At 39.1% G+C, this 17,296-nt stretch overlaps 2 protein-coding genes across 4 annotated transcripts in view; one reads left to right on the top strand and one right to left on the bottom strand.

Moving 5' to 3' along the window:
• Positions 1–3,424, bottom strand: part of ddo (D-aspartate oxidase) — a 14,775-nt gene extending 11,351 nt beyond the window's left edge. Inside the window, exon 1 of one of the 2 annotated variants that reach the window (XM_057858960.1) lies at positions 2,383–3,424. Coding sequence is in view for 1 of the 2 variants with exons in the window: in XM_057858959.1 (XP_057714942.1) it covers positions 3,131–3,159 (29 nt within the window). In the remaining variant the exon portion in view is untranslated. The remainder of the gene's footprint in view (positions 1–2,382) is intronic. The other variant, XM_057858959.1, reaches the window with a different exon arrangement.
• zbtb24 (zinc finger and BTB domain containing 24) lies at positions 3,407–17,296 on the top strand. 2 transcript variants are annotated; one of them, XM_057858957.1, is made up of 8 exons: positions 3,407–3,458; positions 4,401–5,098; positions 5,405–5,572; positions 5,649–5,732; positions 9,155–9,238; positions 9,308–9,389; positions 11,837–12,065; positions 15,696–17,296. In XM_057858957.1, the coding sequence occupies exons 2-8, from the start codon at positions 4,414–4,416 to the stop codon at positions 16,035–16,037; spliced, it is 1,674 nt and encodes a 557-aa protein (XP_057714940.1). In that variant the 5' UTR covers positions 3,407–3,458; positions 4,401–4,413; the 3' UTR covers positions 16,038–17,296. The 2 variants fall into 2 exon arrangements, with proteins under 2 accessions (XP_057714940.1, XP_057714941.1); XM_057858958.1 differs by lacking the exon at positions 3,407–3,458 and adding an exon at positions 3,485–3,773.

Genomic DNA, 17,296 nt, shown 5'->3' with positions numbered 1-17,296 from the left:
AAGCTTTTCCACATAACGCCTTTTATGCAACGCATCCAATGAGTTTACGGCGTCAGATAACACCGGGGCTTCCATGAATTGCTCTATAACTTGCACGACTAATTGAAAACAATGAGAATAGGTCTAAAAAATACGGACAATATGGCGGCCGGATACAGCGACACGTCATTTTGTGACGTAGGTGAGTAGGGTCTATATAGATAAAACGGCACCATTACAGATTGAGCGCGACAATGCGTGAGTGGGTCGTGCAATGCATGCATTAGTTGCGTTAAATATTTTAACGTGATACATTTAAAAAAAAAAATTAATTACCGCTGTTATCGGGATAAATTTGATAACCCTACCTTAAGCCTAAACTAAAGACTCTGGATGAGTGTAACATATTATGTCTGTAACGTTAAATACAATTAGAAAACGATTTAATTAAAATATATACTGTATATATATTAAAACAAGGCATGGCCGATATTTTTTTGCCAATTCCGATACTTTGAAAATGACGTGATCGGACCCGATCGATTGGGATCTTATTGTGTGCAATTGATATACTTCTTTAATACGATCAAGTAACTGTGAAGCTCGTTTAGTCCATATTTTTTCTGCGGGAGCTGCGTCATGGCCAAAGGTAGCGTCAAGATCGCCAACAGCAGGCTGCGCCATATCTTGCACGGCCACAGAGACGTCTTCACAAGGGTGATCCAGGTTACCAACGCCCTGGCCTTCCTTAACAACTACAGTGTTGAGGAAAAAGACAAGGTGACAAAGGTGGTGTAGGCGGTCAAGGAAATTGATATCAGCACATGGTGTCCTTTGGTATGTCGCTGTGGTACTCCCTGATGTGCAGGGAGGACAAGAAGGAGCGCAGGGTTAGGTTCCTCTCCCCTGTCATGCACCACAGGGACGGCTTCAGGCACCATTTGGAGTTATTTTCTTGGCTGCCTCAGACCCGACCTTGCAAGGGTACAGGTGCCTGGAGGGGCACAGGCTGGCTAACACCATGTTGCCGCACACCAGCAGGTCCCTCTTCAATTATTGTGGTGCGAACTTCTCCAAGGATGTGACTTCAGATGTGAGGAAGAACAAGGCCTTGAAGTGGTCGACCGGCAGGAAGACGAGCATAGTCGGGGAGGGCAGAAAGAAGACGGGGAGGAACAGGGACATGTACAAGTCCAGGAAGCTGGCCGGGGCCCACAAGTCATAGAAAGATGCTATGTGATTGCTGAGAGACGAGGGCCAGATAGCTGACAAAACATGCTGAGGCAATAGAGACATCGGAATTCAATAAATAATAATATGTTGTGATTGTATGTAGAATCAATTAAAAATAATATTTATATATTATTTTTAATTGATTCTGCATACTTTCCTCAAGTATTAAGTGAATAATGAATAATGTGATAATTGAGTGATTTATTAGCAGTTGAAATCTTATGTCAAAACTGCACACAAAAAAAGTCACTATTTCGGGCAAAAAAATATATGATATCTTAAATATTGCTATTGATCCTGAAAACATAGGCGATCTCTGCATTTGGTGATTTTTTTTTTTTTTTTTTTGCAACCAGTGTAAAATCTGACAACTTTATACCCATTTCAAGTTTTGTTATACTTATATAAATAATAATTCATGGGGATCTCATAGGGAACGACTTTGAATTTTTTATGCTGCTGCTCATGGAGACTCATATATTGCCTGAGGTAGGTACCTGTTTTGGTTTTAGGTCGCTAGTGGCTTTGCTTTTGAAAATATTTGAATTTTATGTTTTTTTTTCCTAAAATAAGCCTCCTATGAATCGCCCCCGCCCCGTGTCCTGTCAATTAATAGTGAGGTCTATGACAGAAGCTTAACAAGCTCAAAAATCTAATGGGACTGCAAGCAACTATCAGGTCCATACCCCCACCTAATGTACAAGCGTGAACAGCACCCACTTGAAGGCGCACTGCTCTCACGGTTTTTTATTAGTCAATATCTTGTTCACCTGCCTAATCTTGCTTGTACTTGTGTTGCTCTCCCTAGTGCTCAATAACGGTATAGTTGCACGGGGCTTATTGAATGCGCAGAAGGCATGAAAACGAAGCTATCAATTCACAATGAGAGAAAAACAACCAAACAAACACAAGTAAGATTTAACGCAGGCGACAATTTGAAAAGTAGTAGAGAAAAAGCACAAATACGTTCTGCAAAATGTAGTGAAGTAAAAAGTACTACTTTATATCTGTACTCAGGTAAAGTACAGATACACAAAAATGCAGCACTTAATTACATTCCACCACAGAGTTGAACCATTTAAATTCAAAATTCATGAGAATAGGCAACCAAACAAACATCAACAGAGGGAAAAACGAACAACAAGGATGGGCACTTTTTCTGGCACTAACCTGTAATCGACTGTATGATGATTGGTACACGCGCCGAAATAATTGATGCTGCTTTCACGTGTAGTTGGAGTAATCGGAAAAAATGAATCTCTATTTACACGGTGTCTATAAAAAGCGCCAAACAGTCCCACATGTATCGTTGGGGCATTAAAATAGGTTACTCTTGGTTGTTTAAGTAGCTCCACTTGTCGGGATGTCATACGATTGATTGGGTGTGACTTTTAGCAACGACCCAATCCCACAATTTTGGTTTGTCAAGTTGGTTTATCAAACAACATTAATGAGTATTGAATTTAACTTTCCATGAGCTGGAATATCAATATTTTTATTTCCACTCATTTTTACTATATTACTGATACATGGAATGCTTTACCAACTGATTTGCATATTGCAACCAACAATAATGATTAAGTACGGAGTATAAAAGTTTGACAGCCACAAAAAACAAAAAAACAAAAAAAAAAATCAATAGTAATAATGTTTTTTATTGTATTTTTTTTTTTTTTTTTTAAATAGATTTTTTTTTTTTTTTTTTTTAATTCAAAAGTGTAAATGAAAACTTCACTGGCGTTGTGTCGAATTTTAGGGGTGATATGCCCCCATTTAGACTATTCTGGAGTCTGGAGACCTGATTTTTTAAATTTGCTGTTGTTGCAGGTGGATGTGAGGGGGGGTGTCATTAGCAAATATGTTGCAAAGGGCATCAAAGTGACAACAACCTAAGTGAAATTATTAAAACATGACTAACCTCATTTTCTTCCCAGGATTGACGTCCATCTTCAGCCTGTTTGTCTGTAATTTATTAATGGTGTTAAAACGACTGCCTGTAAAACAACGACAACGACAACATTCCGCAGGTGACCAAAAATGTATGGCTTTATAAATTAAAAGAGCACGTTATATATATTCAAATGGATATACGTAAATCCTAACGACAGTGCAAAAAAAAAAAAAAAAGAGAGAGAGAGAGAAATAAATAATTAAATGCACAGTGCGTTATTTATGCAGAAGTCTCGTCATGATTGTATTTCTCGCGATAACTATCAAACGCACTTCTTCCGGTTAGCAACAGCACGGTAAGGTCCTAACAGCTCGCTATTACTTTGTTTTACTCTAAAGAGTAGCTTTCTACAGCAAATTCGTCGTTAGCCTGTGGCAGTTGACGCTTTTATTTTTTTTTTGTTTGAACTGTGTTTTTCTGCTAGGGACTAAGTCGGCGTTGTGTAAGAGCTGCTGTAGATTTCTTTCTTTTTTTTTTTTTTTTTTTTAATCTTTTTTGTTAATATGGTAGTTGTACACAGATTTTGATCTGCAAACACCTTTGGAGGAGGTTGCCCACTTTCGTGCCTGATCAAATATATTTATTTCTAAGTTTTTTTGTTCTAAAATACGTGAGTAAAGTCTTCATTGGATTATTGTGTCAGTACTATTAGATAAATTAAAAATATGACTAAGACAATTGGTGGGGAGGCTTATTTTTTTCTTTTACAAATGCTGCTGAACATTCAATGGAATTAAAAACTCATTTTGTATTTTCTACTGGTGATATATAGTCTTTTGTGTAAAAAAAATGTTTTTGAGGCTTTTTAGAAAATATATAACGGTGCGTTGTAACGTCACGACGAAAAGGTGAAAATCGTGACACTACTTGTGCAACATTTGAGTCCGTATTTCAGATCATGACAACTCATTAACTGCCATTGACAGTGAAAGACATCAAATCCATTTAAATTAAAAAGAAAAGAAAAAAAAAAAGTAACAGTTTACACAGATTGGCAATAAAGTGAATAAGTGACTAGCAGCAAGCGGTGATGTAGTGGTAATATAACAAATGCATGTGATAATGTTGTGGCATTAACAGTGCAATGACATTTCAGTGCAAACTTGAGTTTGAATAATAATGTTTCAGTGCCATTGACGGCCGTAGACGTCCATTCCATTTTGACTGGGAAGACAGGCAGTGGTACCGCTGTCAGTGGTATGGTTTGTTTCTTATATGATATTTTTTTTCTCCACAGTGGTTAAATAAAGATGATGACACTGATGGCCTCTTCTCCCTCATACAAGACGCGTATCCTGAACAAATTGGCATGCCTCCGGGAGCGTGACGTGCTGTGCGACATCACCCTCCTGGCGGACGGCGAGTGCTTTCGGGCGCACAAAGCCCTTTTGGCGGCAAGCAGCGACTACTTTTCGCAGCTTTTCACTGCCAACTATGGGGCCACCTGCCGGCTGGATGGCGTGGCGGCGGCTGCATGCGGGGCCGTGCTAGAGTTCATCTACAGCTCCCAGGTGTGTGTGGAGGAGGGCGCTGGCGATCAACTCCTGGCCGCCGCCCAGCTGCTGAAGGTGGGCGACCTCGTGGAGGCACTGCAGACCACGCCACGATGCAAGACGGCGAGGGTCGCGAGTGGCTCGCTCGTCAAGAATCGGAGGAAGAAGAGTCCCTCGTGTGGTGCTGGTGCCGAGAAACCACCGCGAGTAGATGATGACGGAGAAGAAGGGAAGTGGAGCGGTCGCTCGGGAAAGCGCAAGATCACACTGCCCGTCAAGTATGATGCTTATAAGGTGGGGGGAGAGGTTTCTGTAGGAGGGGGAGAAAAGGCCAAACGGTGCAAGAAGAGGAAATCCCCTGACATTGAGATCAGGTGTCATGACTGCGGCAAGGGCTTTAAAAATCATCTCTTCCTAAAGATTCACCAACGCACACACACAGGTGACCTGCATCACTTTTTCTTATGTTATTTTATATGTATGTTTGTGTTACCCATTTTTGTTGTTTAAGTCTGCTTTGTTCTAACGCCCCTGTATTTAGTTTGTAATTACTTTGTTATTACTGTTGATCACTTAATTGGAGCAGGGGGAATTACACTGAAACTGTACATTTTATCAAAAAAAGAAGAATGTACTGTTGACACATACTATGCCAAATGAAAAAGTACTTTTATTAACTCAATTAGACCTCAGTGAATGAAAACTCCCTTTTAGCAGCGTACAGGAAGTGATATCTTTGCCCCTATAGGTGAAAAACCATTCTCATGTCAAACGTGCGGCGCGGCGTTCACGCAGAAGCACACTCTGCTGGTGCATCAGCGCAAGCACACGGGAGAGACGCCATTTGTGTGCAGCGTTTGCTCCAAAGCCCTGGCCACCAAACACAGCCTGCGCGAGCACATGAACCTCCATCAAGGTGCGCCACTATGGTTTCCTACATGGCATATTTAGTCGTGGGTGTCACTCAGTTGTACGACTGTATTGTCTTGTAGATAACAAGGCGTTCTGCTGTGATAAATGTGAAAAGAGGTTCACACAGAAGAGGCAGCTGAGAAGTCATTATCGGGTCCACACAGGTCAGTTGGTGTGTTGTGTGTAGTTGTGTGTAAAATAACCACCGTGCATTCTGCATTATTCTAGAGCACACCTGACCATAAACCGCAGTGTCCATATTTTAACAAGGGATATTTTTACAAAGAAAGTTGGCACAAAAGAATAAATAAGACTTGTCTGTCATAGGTCCCACTGGTGTGTTCTAATCTGATACCACAAAAGCGCTTCACTTTTATAAACTACATTTACCAAGAAGAAATCAAACCCACTTTATCTTCACTTCTTCGCCTTCTGTGGAAGAAGTCCTCTTAGAAACTCCAGCTAACAGCTGTCCGTGTTAACCCTAGCACCCTATCATCGTAGCACCCTACAGGTGGTTGTTTGGAATCTGTCCAAACATACAAGACTGGCTTTTTGGACAGACAACACATGCTAAAAATGACCTTCATGTGAAAGACTGTTGCTAGAAATATTTACGTATACAAATCGCAAGCTTCTATTGACCTTAGCTAATGAAGGAAATAATAATTAAACACAGCAAATGAAAGCTGCTTCCTCGGTCAGCCATTTTGTGATGTAAGTAATACCCAAGCACATAGACATGCAAATATTTAAGCCAAGGGCATAGGTTTGCATAGGGACGGTAGGGACATAACACTACCAACTTTTCTGAATGCTCAAATTGTCCCCACCAACTTTTAAGCAACCCTATTTAATGAGTTCAGTTATAGGCTAGAGGTAATTTAGATTGTCTTGTGTTGTAAGGATAGAATAGACCCTACCATTATTAAGTGAAATATTTTCATTATGTTACATTTATCCCCTTTACATTTGCTGAATGTGCCAGTCCATTTTTCCCCTCAAACGCACGTTTGATTGGCTGATGACTTGACCCCCCCATGGACACTCGCACAGCCCCGATAGATTCATGTCGACAACATGCCTCCTCCTCCACCCCCTTCGAAGAAGAGGGATATTAGAAGTTTTTTGGCCAGCAGCAGCAAATGTTGGTAATGTAAAAAGACGTCAATGTTGCCGAGGTGGCAGAAACACCACTAATTTTGCTACTGACAGCCGGACCTGAATCTGAGTTAACATGCTAGCCTGCAAAAGTACTGCGGTCAGGCCAGCCTCCACAAGGAACTACAAAGTCTGGCTATCCATCCCTCATCAGGATAATTTTTTGAATGATGTGCATTACGGTAATGCAACGCGGTGGCTACAGAGTGCAAGTCCCTATATTAAAAAATAAAATAAAAATAGGGGAGGTATCCAAGAATGGGTCCACTTGAGGGGGGCACATTCTTGAATAACTCTCCATTTTTTAATTAAGGGTCTTGCACTTCAAAATGTTTCTTAAGCAGTGTATGAAAACAAAGGTTTGAATCGAACATTGTAACACCTGAACACATACACGCAGGGGTGAAAGTGGGCGGGAACGGTCAGGAACGCAGTTCCAGTATAAGATTCAGGGCCGGAACACAGTTCCGGTATAAGATTCAGGGCCTGAACGCAGTTCCGGTATAAAATTCAGTGCAGGAATGCTGTTCCGGTATAAGGTGCTTTGATTCCGAAAATATGATGGCAACTGTTGAAACGCTATTTAAAAAAAAAAAAAAAGCTCAGATTAGATTTACATACACAAGTGTTAACAACAAGCATAATAAAGTGCTTGTGTAGCGTAATCCGTTTCCACCGATATTTATTATTATTTTATTCCACAGACGGCATGGAGGTTTCACCAGCTGCTGCAGTTATCTGAGTTTGATGATGACGAGTCATGTCAATGTGCGAAAGCACGCAGCAAAGCAAAATGCCTGGACTCGTTTATCCGTTCAATTGGCTGACATACTGACCTGTGATCACCAGAGATAGTTAGCTCTGATTGGTTCAAATGTGCATGTTTTCTGAAACAGAAAAAAAAAAAAAAAAAATGGAAATGCAACAGAAAATGGATCAAATCTTTAAGAGCAAGGAAAGAGTTAAGGTGGCTTATTTATCATATTTAGTTTTATTTGCTCTGATGGATGAAAATCATTTTTTGTATGTCTTATAGAAATAACTGACCTAAACAGTTTTCTTTGCATTTCAGTAGTTTTGAAAAAATAAATTAAAAAAAACAACAACAAATAAAAACCATTTCTGGCTCCGTGGCGACCTTCACGTTGGGGAGTTCAGGCAAGAAATTCTAACCACTTTCACCCCTGCACACACATGAAAGTATAAGCCAGTAAAGATTTATTTTGCATTGATTATTTAGCCTATCAATTAATTAGGTTCATATTTGTGAGAAATATAGCCCTCAATTATCCGTTTGGCCTTATTGATGTCCCGTCTCAAGCAAAAAGTGTACATGCAGGTTATGCTGTTATATCGTCCCTACCAATGTTTAGACCAAACCTACGCCCTTGATTCAAGCGCAAGTACACGTGTGATAATGGGTATTAATATGTCATGAAGAAGCGCGGGAAATTTGGGATGCATTGATTGGTAATATTACTACCATTGATAAAATGTCTGCCTGCAGAAAAGTGAAAATCTGTATTTTTTTTTCATCTATTAAACAAGATTCTTTCCACTGGGATGCACATGACAAAGGAATTGTCTTTCCCTTTAAGTTGTCCACATGTAAAGGCATCAAGCATCGGACAGAGGCTTCTGTGATTAAAAACCTTGAATTGCTTTATTATTATATTTTTTAAATGTATTATTATTATTTTTTTAAACCTGTCCTGTTCAGCTGTTTGACACGGAGAATGGAAGTCTAAGTGCCCGGATGGTCTGAACAGTTTTAATGTTTCACATTGAGAGTCTGACATACTCCCATTGTGATCATTCAACATACCTCGTTTATTATGACAAAGCAGCGAACAGGAAGGGGTTATGGGGGAACAGAAAAAAAGAAACATAAACTACAACAAGAAATACATTGAACGTCTACACTAACTACTAATATGTTGGTGCTATCGTCAGCTAGATGTATTTTCGGTTGACACCATGTGTGGGGCCTGTTGACCAGGGAAGTAGGGGGATGGGGGTGGGGGAGTCTATAAGCTAAGTGATTGAAAGGGGTAGACTGTGCACAAATCTACTGTGTGATCTAGAACCCAGTAATCGTGTGAATCCCTTGTGAGTGTAAGCCCGTTGGCAACCAGGACCCCCCACCCGAGCGCGCCCCATCACATCCAGCCGCACGCGAGCCCCACCAGGCGCGCGACAGCCACGCACACGAGCGGAAATTGAATGAATTTCTTTATTAATTCGCCTAGCAGTGTTGTCAGAGGTAACATAGCAGCTTGGTAAAAGCACTCGGTGAGGCTTTCTGTTAGTTTGTAAAACCCCATGAATAAGATTCTTCTTTATTAAATCCACACGGTTCGCAGAAAGACAAAAAAGTAAAGTCTTATCCAAAAAATACAGTAACTAGCATCCAAGTTGATTGCAGGCAAATCGCTTCCTGAGTGCGCTCAGTGTCAACGCAAGTTTTTGGATACAGCCCAGCTGAAAAAGCACCTGCGCACTCACACCGGTAAAAATCCCGAATGATTCATGATGTCATGTGACATACTGCAAGGGTGTGAGGATCTTTTTTCCGAAGGTGAGAAGCCATTCACGTGCGAGATCTGCGGGAAGTGTTTTTCCGTCAAGAGCACCTTGCAGACGCACATCCGGATACACAGGTAAACATTGGCTGACGTGGACGACAATAGACATTCAGTCCATTTAGACTAGGTGTCCAAATGGATTGGATGTCGATCGCCGTCAGAGGTGGGTAGTAACGCATTACATGTACTCCCTTACATTTACTTGAGTAACTTGTTTGACAAAAATGTACTTCTAAGAGTAGTTTTACCAAGCCATACTTTTTACTATTACTTGAGTAGATTTGTGGAGAAAAAAAACATTACTCTTACTCTGCTACTTTGGGCTACACAAGTCGTTACAGTTTTCCTCTTTATTGTACATATTAGATTTATTTTTAATTTTTTTTGCCAGTACACCAATTAGACGCAAGCTAGCTGTTATATGATCACTCCAGCCTGTGCAATCAAGTAGCATCTTTAAAGCACTGTAAAAAAATGAAGTATTTCACATTGAGCGCTGCCCTCAACATGACTCGAAAGCGTGGATTTAAACCTCTCTCCCAGCGTTTATTTGGCACCGATTGACCACACAAAACTGGAGAAATGATCCTTTTAATTTCATAAACTATGAACTACTGCATGAAACTACAGTATTCATTATTCAAGCTAGGAACTATTTTCTCCACTAGAGGGCACTCATGCTCTTTGGACAAATACTGCTTCATTTATTTATTTATTTTTTCTCTCGCCAGAATTCAATTTTTTTTTTCTTTAGCTTAATGTGGTTATGTAATGTGTTACTGTACATTATCATTATAACAACATTATAACAACAGTTCATACAGATAAGTTGTTGCTGAGACAAAAAATATCATTCTAAACTTATAAAATGATTAAAAAGAAAAGTGTTTTTTCTCCATTGTTTTTTATTTATAAAAATAAATCATACGTTACAAATGTAACTACGTTTCACTGGAATTTATACCCACTCTGGTCACACTGGGGTCATGAGTGTTTTAGGATAGATACTCGACTATGCATGTGTGAAGGAATTAAGTTCTGGCGGTCAGCAAAAATAGAAGCAATATTTTTAAAAATATTTGCTTTTTTATTTTATTTATTTTATTTTTTTACCATATTGAATTACAAATAAGTCATGTTGATTTTTTTAAAATAACAATTTTTTTTGAAAAAGAGAAATTTTAGATTTTTTTTTATTTATTTAAAAAAAATATTTAGAGCGAAAAATACATATGAATGAATATATAAAAATATTGATTAAAAAATTACTTTACAATCAGTAGACAAATGACAAATGGCAACCCTCCCAGTCCAAATGGATTGGACATTTCTTGCAAAAGCAGTTTCTGCTCTCGCACCCCTCATTAAAATAAACTGTTGTATTTTAAGCCAAAAGAACTGTTGTTTGATAGAACAATATGTCTATATGCTGTCATAGCAGATTTGTGGCGCATTAAGCCCCCGAACTATTTTTAATTTGTCCGTTTTACCTTGAAACCCCCTTTTACAGACATCGCGCAACCACTTTTGTTCCAACCCAGCCATAAAAAGAAGGCAAGTAATTTAATATTCAAAATGTCTGTTATTTTTAGCTTGGAGTCATTAATTGATGTCTAATACTTCATTAAAAAAAAAAAAGACTTTAAAATACGCAAGTGAATAATTTTTTTAAACTTAAGCAAATTACGTCACAATGAAAATGGTGTCTGTAAATAAGTCACGGATATATACCTCATAACTATCGCGTAATTCAATTTTTTTTTTTTTTTTTTTGTTACTGTTGCATTTTCTCCAACATGTAAAATAAATGATAAATAATTGCTCCAAACAAAGAAAAAAGGAACAAAACAAAAAAAAAAACGTTTAAAAGGGTAAATATATGAAAAAGAACATCTCGACCACTCCTTGATGTCTGCGATTTCTGCATCGCGACCCTTGTTATATTACCATGTTTCACCCATAAAATCCCCCCAAAAATCTGGCTGTGGCCACTCACATCCGTGTCTTGACACTCGGTAATAAATGCTACATGGAGTTTTTGGATCGAAACAAGTACGCGTTAATATCTCGTTAAAATCATTAACGAGATAATCAGTCTTTGATTATGCTCTCTCATGCTCCCACCTCCAGTTAGGGTTTCGCTCTTTAAAATTTTTTTTTTTTTTTTTCAAAAATGCCTTCCTGTTGCCTACCCCCAGAAAAATGAGATTTTAAGCTTTCCAATGATGTATCACACATGCATATCGGACAGTTTTGAAATTTGGCCAAAATCGGGGTCTTGGAGCGGAACTTCAAGTCACCTGAGTGTTTTCCGCTATACATATGTAATATATATATATTGGCCAAAGTTCAAAAGCCTTTTTTCACCTTTTTTAAGTTGATGATAGATTTTTTTAATGATTAAACAAGAGAACATTTACTTTACTAATATTGGACAATAGATCCCTGTCAAGCCTCACGTTCTAAATTGATTGGACATCAGAATACTTCAAATTGAAAAATGTCTCTGTGTTGTCCCACAGAGGCGAGAAGCCGTACCGCTGCGGCTTGTGCGATAAGTCCTTCTCTGACTGCAGTGCACACCGCAGGCACGTGGCGTCGCACTCTGGTAAGAAGCCCTTCAACTGCTCGGCCTGCGGCCTCTCGTTTACTCGACTCGACAACCTCAAGACACACATCAACACCCACAACAAGGAAAGGGTGTTTGATCCGCCACCGGGCGGGGAACGCAGCGGTGGCCTACCGGCAGAGGTGAGCCATGAACACAAAAATGTCACTCAGAGCACTGTTGTTACTTTAAGGCAGTGGTGTCTGTTATATACTTCCTTAATCTAAGTACATGTAAGGCCGAGACTTGAATGGAACAACACTTCTTTATTCAGTGTGCTTCTCAGCATATGTGCCCCCGACACATCACAGAGATTCCTTTTATACTGTAATACCACACCCACAGGAAGTGCACACTATGGCAAGAGCAGTGTGACATAAATATGTTACAGTGTCCAAAGTTGTCCTTTGAATTTTAAGGACATGGATGCTTGACTGCTATGGCTGTCAGTGGCAGTGAATGAGTGGAGAAAAGTTCCATTACATTTCCAATAGCACAGCTGAAATTATGGAGTCAAAGTGCCAAAATTGCATTTTCTAGTTGAATGAATAATTAATCTTAAATAATTAATTTTCATTTTTAAAAACATAATCTAGTTATTTCCATTTTTATTGTTTGAGTTCATATTAATTAATTTCAGTTGGTATCATTTATTTCTAATTATATTTACTTTAGCATTTTTTTTTTTTCAATTTGATTAGATTCAACATTTATTATTTACAGGGAAGAAAATAAGTATTTGAACACCCTGCTATTTTCCAAGTTCTCCCACTTAGAAATCATGGAGGGATCTGAAATTTTCATCATAGGTTCATGTTCACTGTTAGAGAAATAATCTAAAAAGAAAAATCCAGAAATCACAATGCATGATTTTTTACACATTTTTTTTGGTGAGATACAGCCGCAAATAAGTACCGGTATTTGAACACCTGTTTATCAGATAGAATTCTGACCCTGAAAGACCTGTTAACCTGCCTATTAAAAGTCCACCTCCACTCCATGTATAATCCTAAATCAGATACTCCTGTTTGAGGTCATTAGCTGCATAAAAACACCTGTCCACCCCATAAGATCAGTAAAACTCAGACTTGTAACATGGTCAAGACCAAAGAGCTTTCCAAAGACACCAGTGACAAAATTGTACACTTCCACAAAGCTGGAAAGTGCTACGGAGCAATTGCCAAGCAGCTTGCTAAAAAAGGTCCACTGTTGGAGTGATCATTACAAAATGGAAGAAGCTAAGCATGACGGTCAATCTCAATCTGGAGTGGAGCCCCATGTAAGATATCACAGCGTCGGGTCTCAGTGATCCTAAGACAGATGAAGAATCAGCCCATAACTACACGACAGGAGTTGGTCAATGACCAGAAAAGAGCTGGGACCACCATTTCCAAGGTTACTGTTGGTAATACACTAAGACGTCTTGGTTTGAAATCATGCATGGCACGAAAAGTTCTCCTGCGTAAACCAGCACATGTCAGGGCATGCCTTAAGTTTGCCTATTACCATTTGAATGGTACAGAGGAGTCATGAGAGTAAATGTTGTAGTCAGATGAGACCAAAACATATCTTTTTGGTCATAATTCCACTAACCATGTATGGAGGAAGAAGAATGATTACTGTCCCAAGAACACCATTCCTACTGTGAGGCATGGGAGTGGTAGCATCGTGCTTTGGGGGTGTTTTTCTGTACATATGACAGGACGAGTGCATTGTATTAAAGAGAGGAATATTGGGGCCCTGTATTGGGAGATTTTGGGGAACAACCTCCTTCCCTCAGTCAGAGCATTGAAGATGGGTTGTGGCTGAGTCACAGACATCATAACTTGTAAGGAATTATGAAGTCTATGGCTGGGTCTTCCAACATGACAATGACACGAAGCACACAGTCAGGAAAACCAAAGAGTGGCTCCATAAGAAGGTGCTAGCATGGCCTAGCCAGTCTCCAGACCTAAACCCAATAGAAAACCTTTGGAGGGAGCTCAAACTCTGTGTTTCTCAGCGACAGCCCAGGAATCTGACTGATCTAGAGAAGACCTGTGTCGAGGAGTGGGCCAAGATCCCCTCCTGCAGTGTGTGCAAAGCTGGTGAAAAACTACAGGAAACATTTGGCCCTTATAATTGCAAACAAAGGCTAGTGTACCAAATATTATCATTCGTTTTCTCAGGTGTTCAAATAGTCATTTGCAGCTGTATCACACAAATAAATAGTTAAAAAAATCATACATTGTGATTTCTGGATTTTTCTTTTTAGATGATCTCTCTTACAGTAGACAAGCACCTACGATGAAAATTTCAGACCCCTCCATTATTTCGAAGTGGGAAAACTTGCAAAATTGTAGGGTGTTAATACCGTATTGGCCCGAATGTAAGACTGCTATGATTATTAGACAACCCCCTCTTTTTCAAGACTCAAGTTTGAAAAAAGACTTTTTGAATAACAAATTAATTTTTAACGGAAAATAATTACAGTACATCTGAAACAAATTATTATAACAATATATTTGATAGAAAAACCATGTTATTTTGCGTCATTCAAATCTTAATATCTGAACATTTATGTAAACTAAAGTGCAATCACATTCGTAAATGAATGGCTTCTGGTTTTTGAAATGTAAATAAACCAATATATTGTGATAAAACAACAAAATTGCAATAACTGCATTAATCATCAGAATTAAGTCTAACTGTAATTGTAGTCTTGAAACAAATCTGAATAAGGAAAATCATTGCACTAAAATAGTACAAACTGGTTAAACTTGAGAGTAGCTGAGATCTTTCATGACGGAACATTACTCCTCAAGCTCAGCATTCGCTTCAATGATATCTGGCGCCATCTAGCGTCGTGAATGGGTATAATATCTAGACCCCCGAATATCAGACGACCCCCACTTTTTCAGTCTTATTTCAATGCAATAAACACTGGCTCATAGTCGGGGCAGTACGTACTTATTTTCTTCACTGTATATCAAATCATATTGATTACATTATTTATTTTACATTCCTCCTTTTTATAAAATATTAAACTATTTCATGCTGCACAAGAGGACCAGAATGAATAAGAGACAGAGCAGGCCTTCCCGTAAGCAGCCAAATTTAAAGTATTGCTGCATTTCTAATCTCTGGGCGTCATGACGCTCCCGAGCTGAGAATGGGTGAGCCTCGGGGCGGACAGGTGAGAACCGGGGATTACAGTGGGTGAAGGTCCCTTTCTGGAGGCTGCCAAGAATCTCCTTATTGTTGGGTGAAAGTTTGGCACGTTTGACCTTTGACCTTTTCCTCTTCTCGTCTTACCACATACCTGGAGTTAAATAGGTTCATCCATTATAAAATTATCGCGAAATTTGTGAAATCTTTGTGACCTTTGACCTCAAGTCATAACCCCCGATTTAATTAGCTAATCCGTTTCATATGACACACATATCCTCCAAGTTTGATAATAATTTGTTTTGTTTGTTCTTAAGTTATCTTGAATACAAACATACAGACTAACGAACCTCTTCACTCCCAAATCTAATCACCGGTTCCATTTTGTGTTAAAGCATCCTGCAAGTTTATTTAAAACACCTTTATTTGTTCTTGAGTTATACTTAACACAAACATATGGTACCGAAAACATAACCTCTGCCTTCCTGGCGTTGGTTAAAATATTTAAATAAATATTGAAATGTCTAGGGGCAGTGGAGGCTCCTCATTATTTATTTATTGATTTAATTTTGGCACTTCTGAACTTTCCAAAATTGGAATCAAACAGCCCCACCTCTTCTTTATAGTGTCAGCTGGCGACAGGCTCAGACCAGGACCTTCACTTTGTCGTGGCGGGGGACAACATCAGCTCCGTCTCGGGTCAGACGTCGGAAATCAACCCCATCCAGATGCTGGGCGAGTCTGGGGCCGAGTCCTCCCATGTCATTACCTTCAGGCGGGACACCACAGAGCACCCGCATGGCCAGCAGATGGCGCCACAGCACGTCCACCTCAACCAAGCCATCTCCATCAGCCAGACGACCCAACACATTTCGGGCCAACACATCCAAGGACACACTTTCCAGATCCAGGCCGGGACTGTTTCCTGCCTCTACGCCGCCACTGGACCGCCACCCGCGCAGAGTTGACGTTGACATTTTATTTTCTCATGTTCAAAATGAAGCACTTATTCATTCAAGATTACACATATTTTCCCAGGGGCGTGAGAAGTAGGGGGCTGAGGGTGCTACAGCACTCCCTTTTGTTAGGACGATTTAAAAAAAAAAAAAAAAAAGATTATTTATTTGTTTATTTTTATAAATAAATCAATAAATAAAACATATTGAAACAATACTGTATTTAATTTTGGGAATTAAATATATATGTTGTATTTTTGGGGGGGTCACGTTTGATAAGGCGTTATACAGTGTATCACATAAGCAGTGTTGTTAATCTTACTGAAAAAAAGTAATTAATTATTGTTACAAATTACTTCTCCCAAAAAGTAATTGCGTTAGTAACTCAATTACCTGAATGTAAGAGTAATTAGTTAATTGGTGATAATTACTTTTTTTTTTTTCCTCAAAAAAAAAAAAAAAAAAAAACATTGGCCACACTATGTGAAGTTTTTTGTGAAGGTTTTTGGTACAATTGGCCCAAGCCCAATTCTTTACCCTAATTTACCCTTTACCCTGAATCAACTGTTAAAAGTTGTTAAAATTGCTCCCATTATTGCATTAGTTCCCTTCTCTCTACTTTCGACATATGGAAGTTTTAAAACTGTTTCATCATTTAAAGATAGATTCAAGTCAAGATTTTTCCGATTTATAAGTATTTTAGATAAAAAGTTACTTAGAAAGGTTCTCTACAACAGAGCCGTCCTAAAAAGTCTACTGCTTTAAGATGGCGGCTGTCTACTAACTCATTTAGTGCCATGTCTGTGATTTTGCATCTAGTTATATCTATGTACAGTACAAATGATATCTACCCTGTCTACCATATCTACCGTAACATGCGGGCGTAGTTTGTAGGCTATCGGCTACAACATGTATTATTGGAGCTACCTAGCATCGCGTTTGCTCGGCGTCACAACTTTCTTGCCTCCTCCTACTCCTGCTCTGCTCTGTCGTCTCGGTGAGTCCGTCTCCCTCAGACTTTTCGACCAATATAGTAACGCATAGTAACGCATGCCTTTCCGCCCTCAGTAACGGTAACGGCGTTGCCAAGATGAGAAAAGTAATTAATTAGATTACCCACTACTGAAAAAAATAACGCCGTTAGTAACACCGTTATATTGTAACGCCGTTATTAACAACACTGCACATAAGTGAGTACACCCCTCGCATTTCTGCTGATATTTAAGTATATCTTTTCATGGGACAACACTGACAAAATGACACTTTGACAC

The sequence above is a fragment of the Corythoichthys intestinalis genome, chromosome 15, assembly GCF_030265065.1.
Source record: "Corythoichthys intestinalis isolate RoL2023-P3 chromosome 15, ASM3026506v1, whole genome shotgun sequence".
Classification (NCBI taxonomy): domain Eukaryota; kingdom Metazoa; phylum Chordata; class Actinopteri; order Syngnathiformes; family Syngnathidae; genus Corythoichthys; species Corythoichthys intestinalis.
Note: the sequence above shows the minus strand (reverse complement) of the source record. Positions and strands in the feature narration are given on the sequence as shown.

Coding starts and splice junctions, on each gene's coding strand:
- zbtb24 (XM_057858957.1), top strand. CDS start 4,414: ATGATGACACTGATGGCCTCTTCTCCCTCATACAAGACGCGTATCCTG. Junction 5,573..5,648: donor GCACATGAACCTCCATCAAG/GTGCGCCACTAT, acceptor ATTGTCTTGTAG/ATAACAAGGCGTTCTGCTGT. Junction 9,390..11,836: donor ACGCACATCCGGATACACAG/GTAAACATTGGC, acceptor GTTGTCCCACAG/AGGCGAGAAGCCGTACCGCT.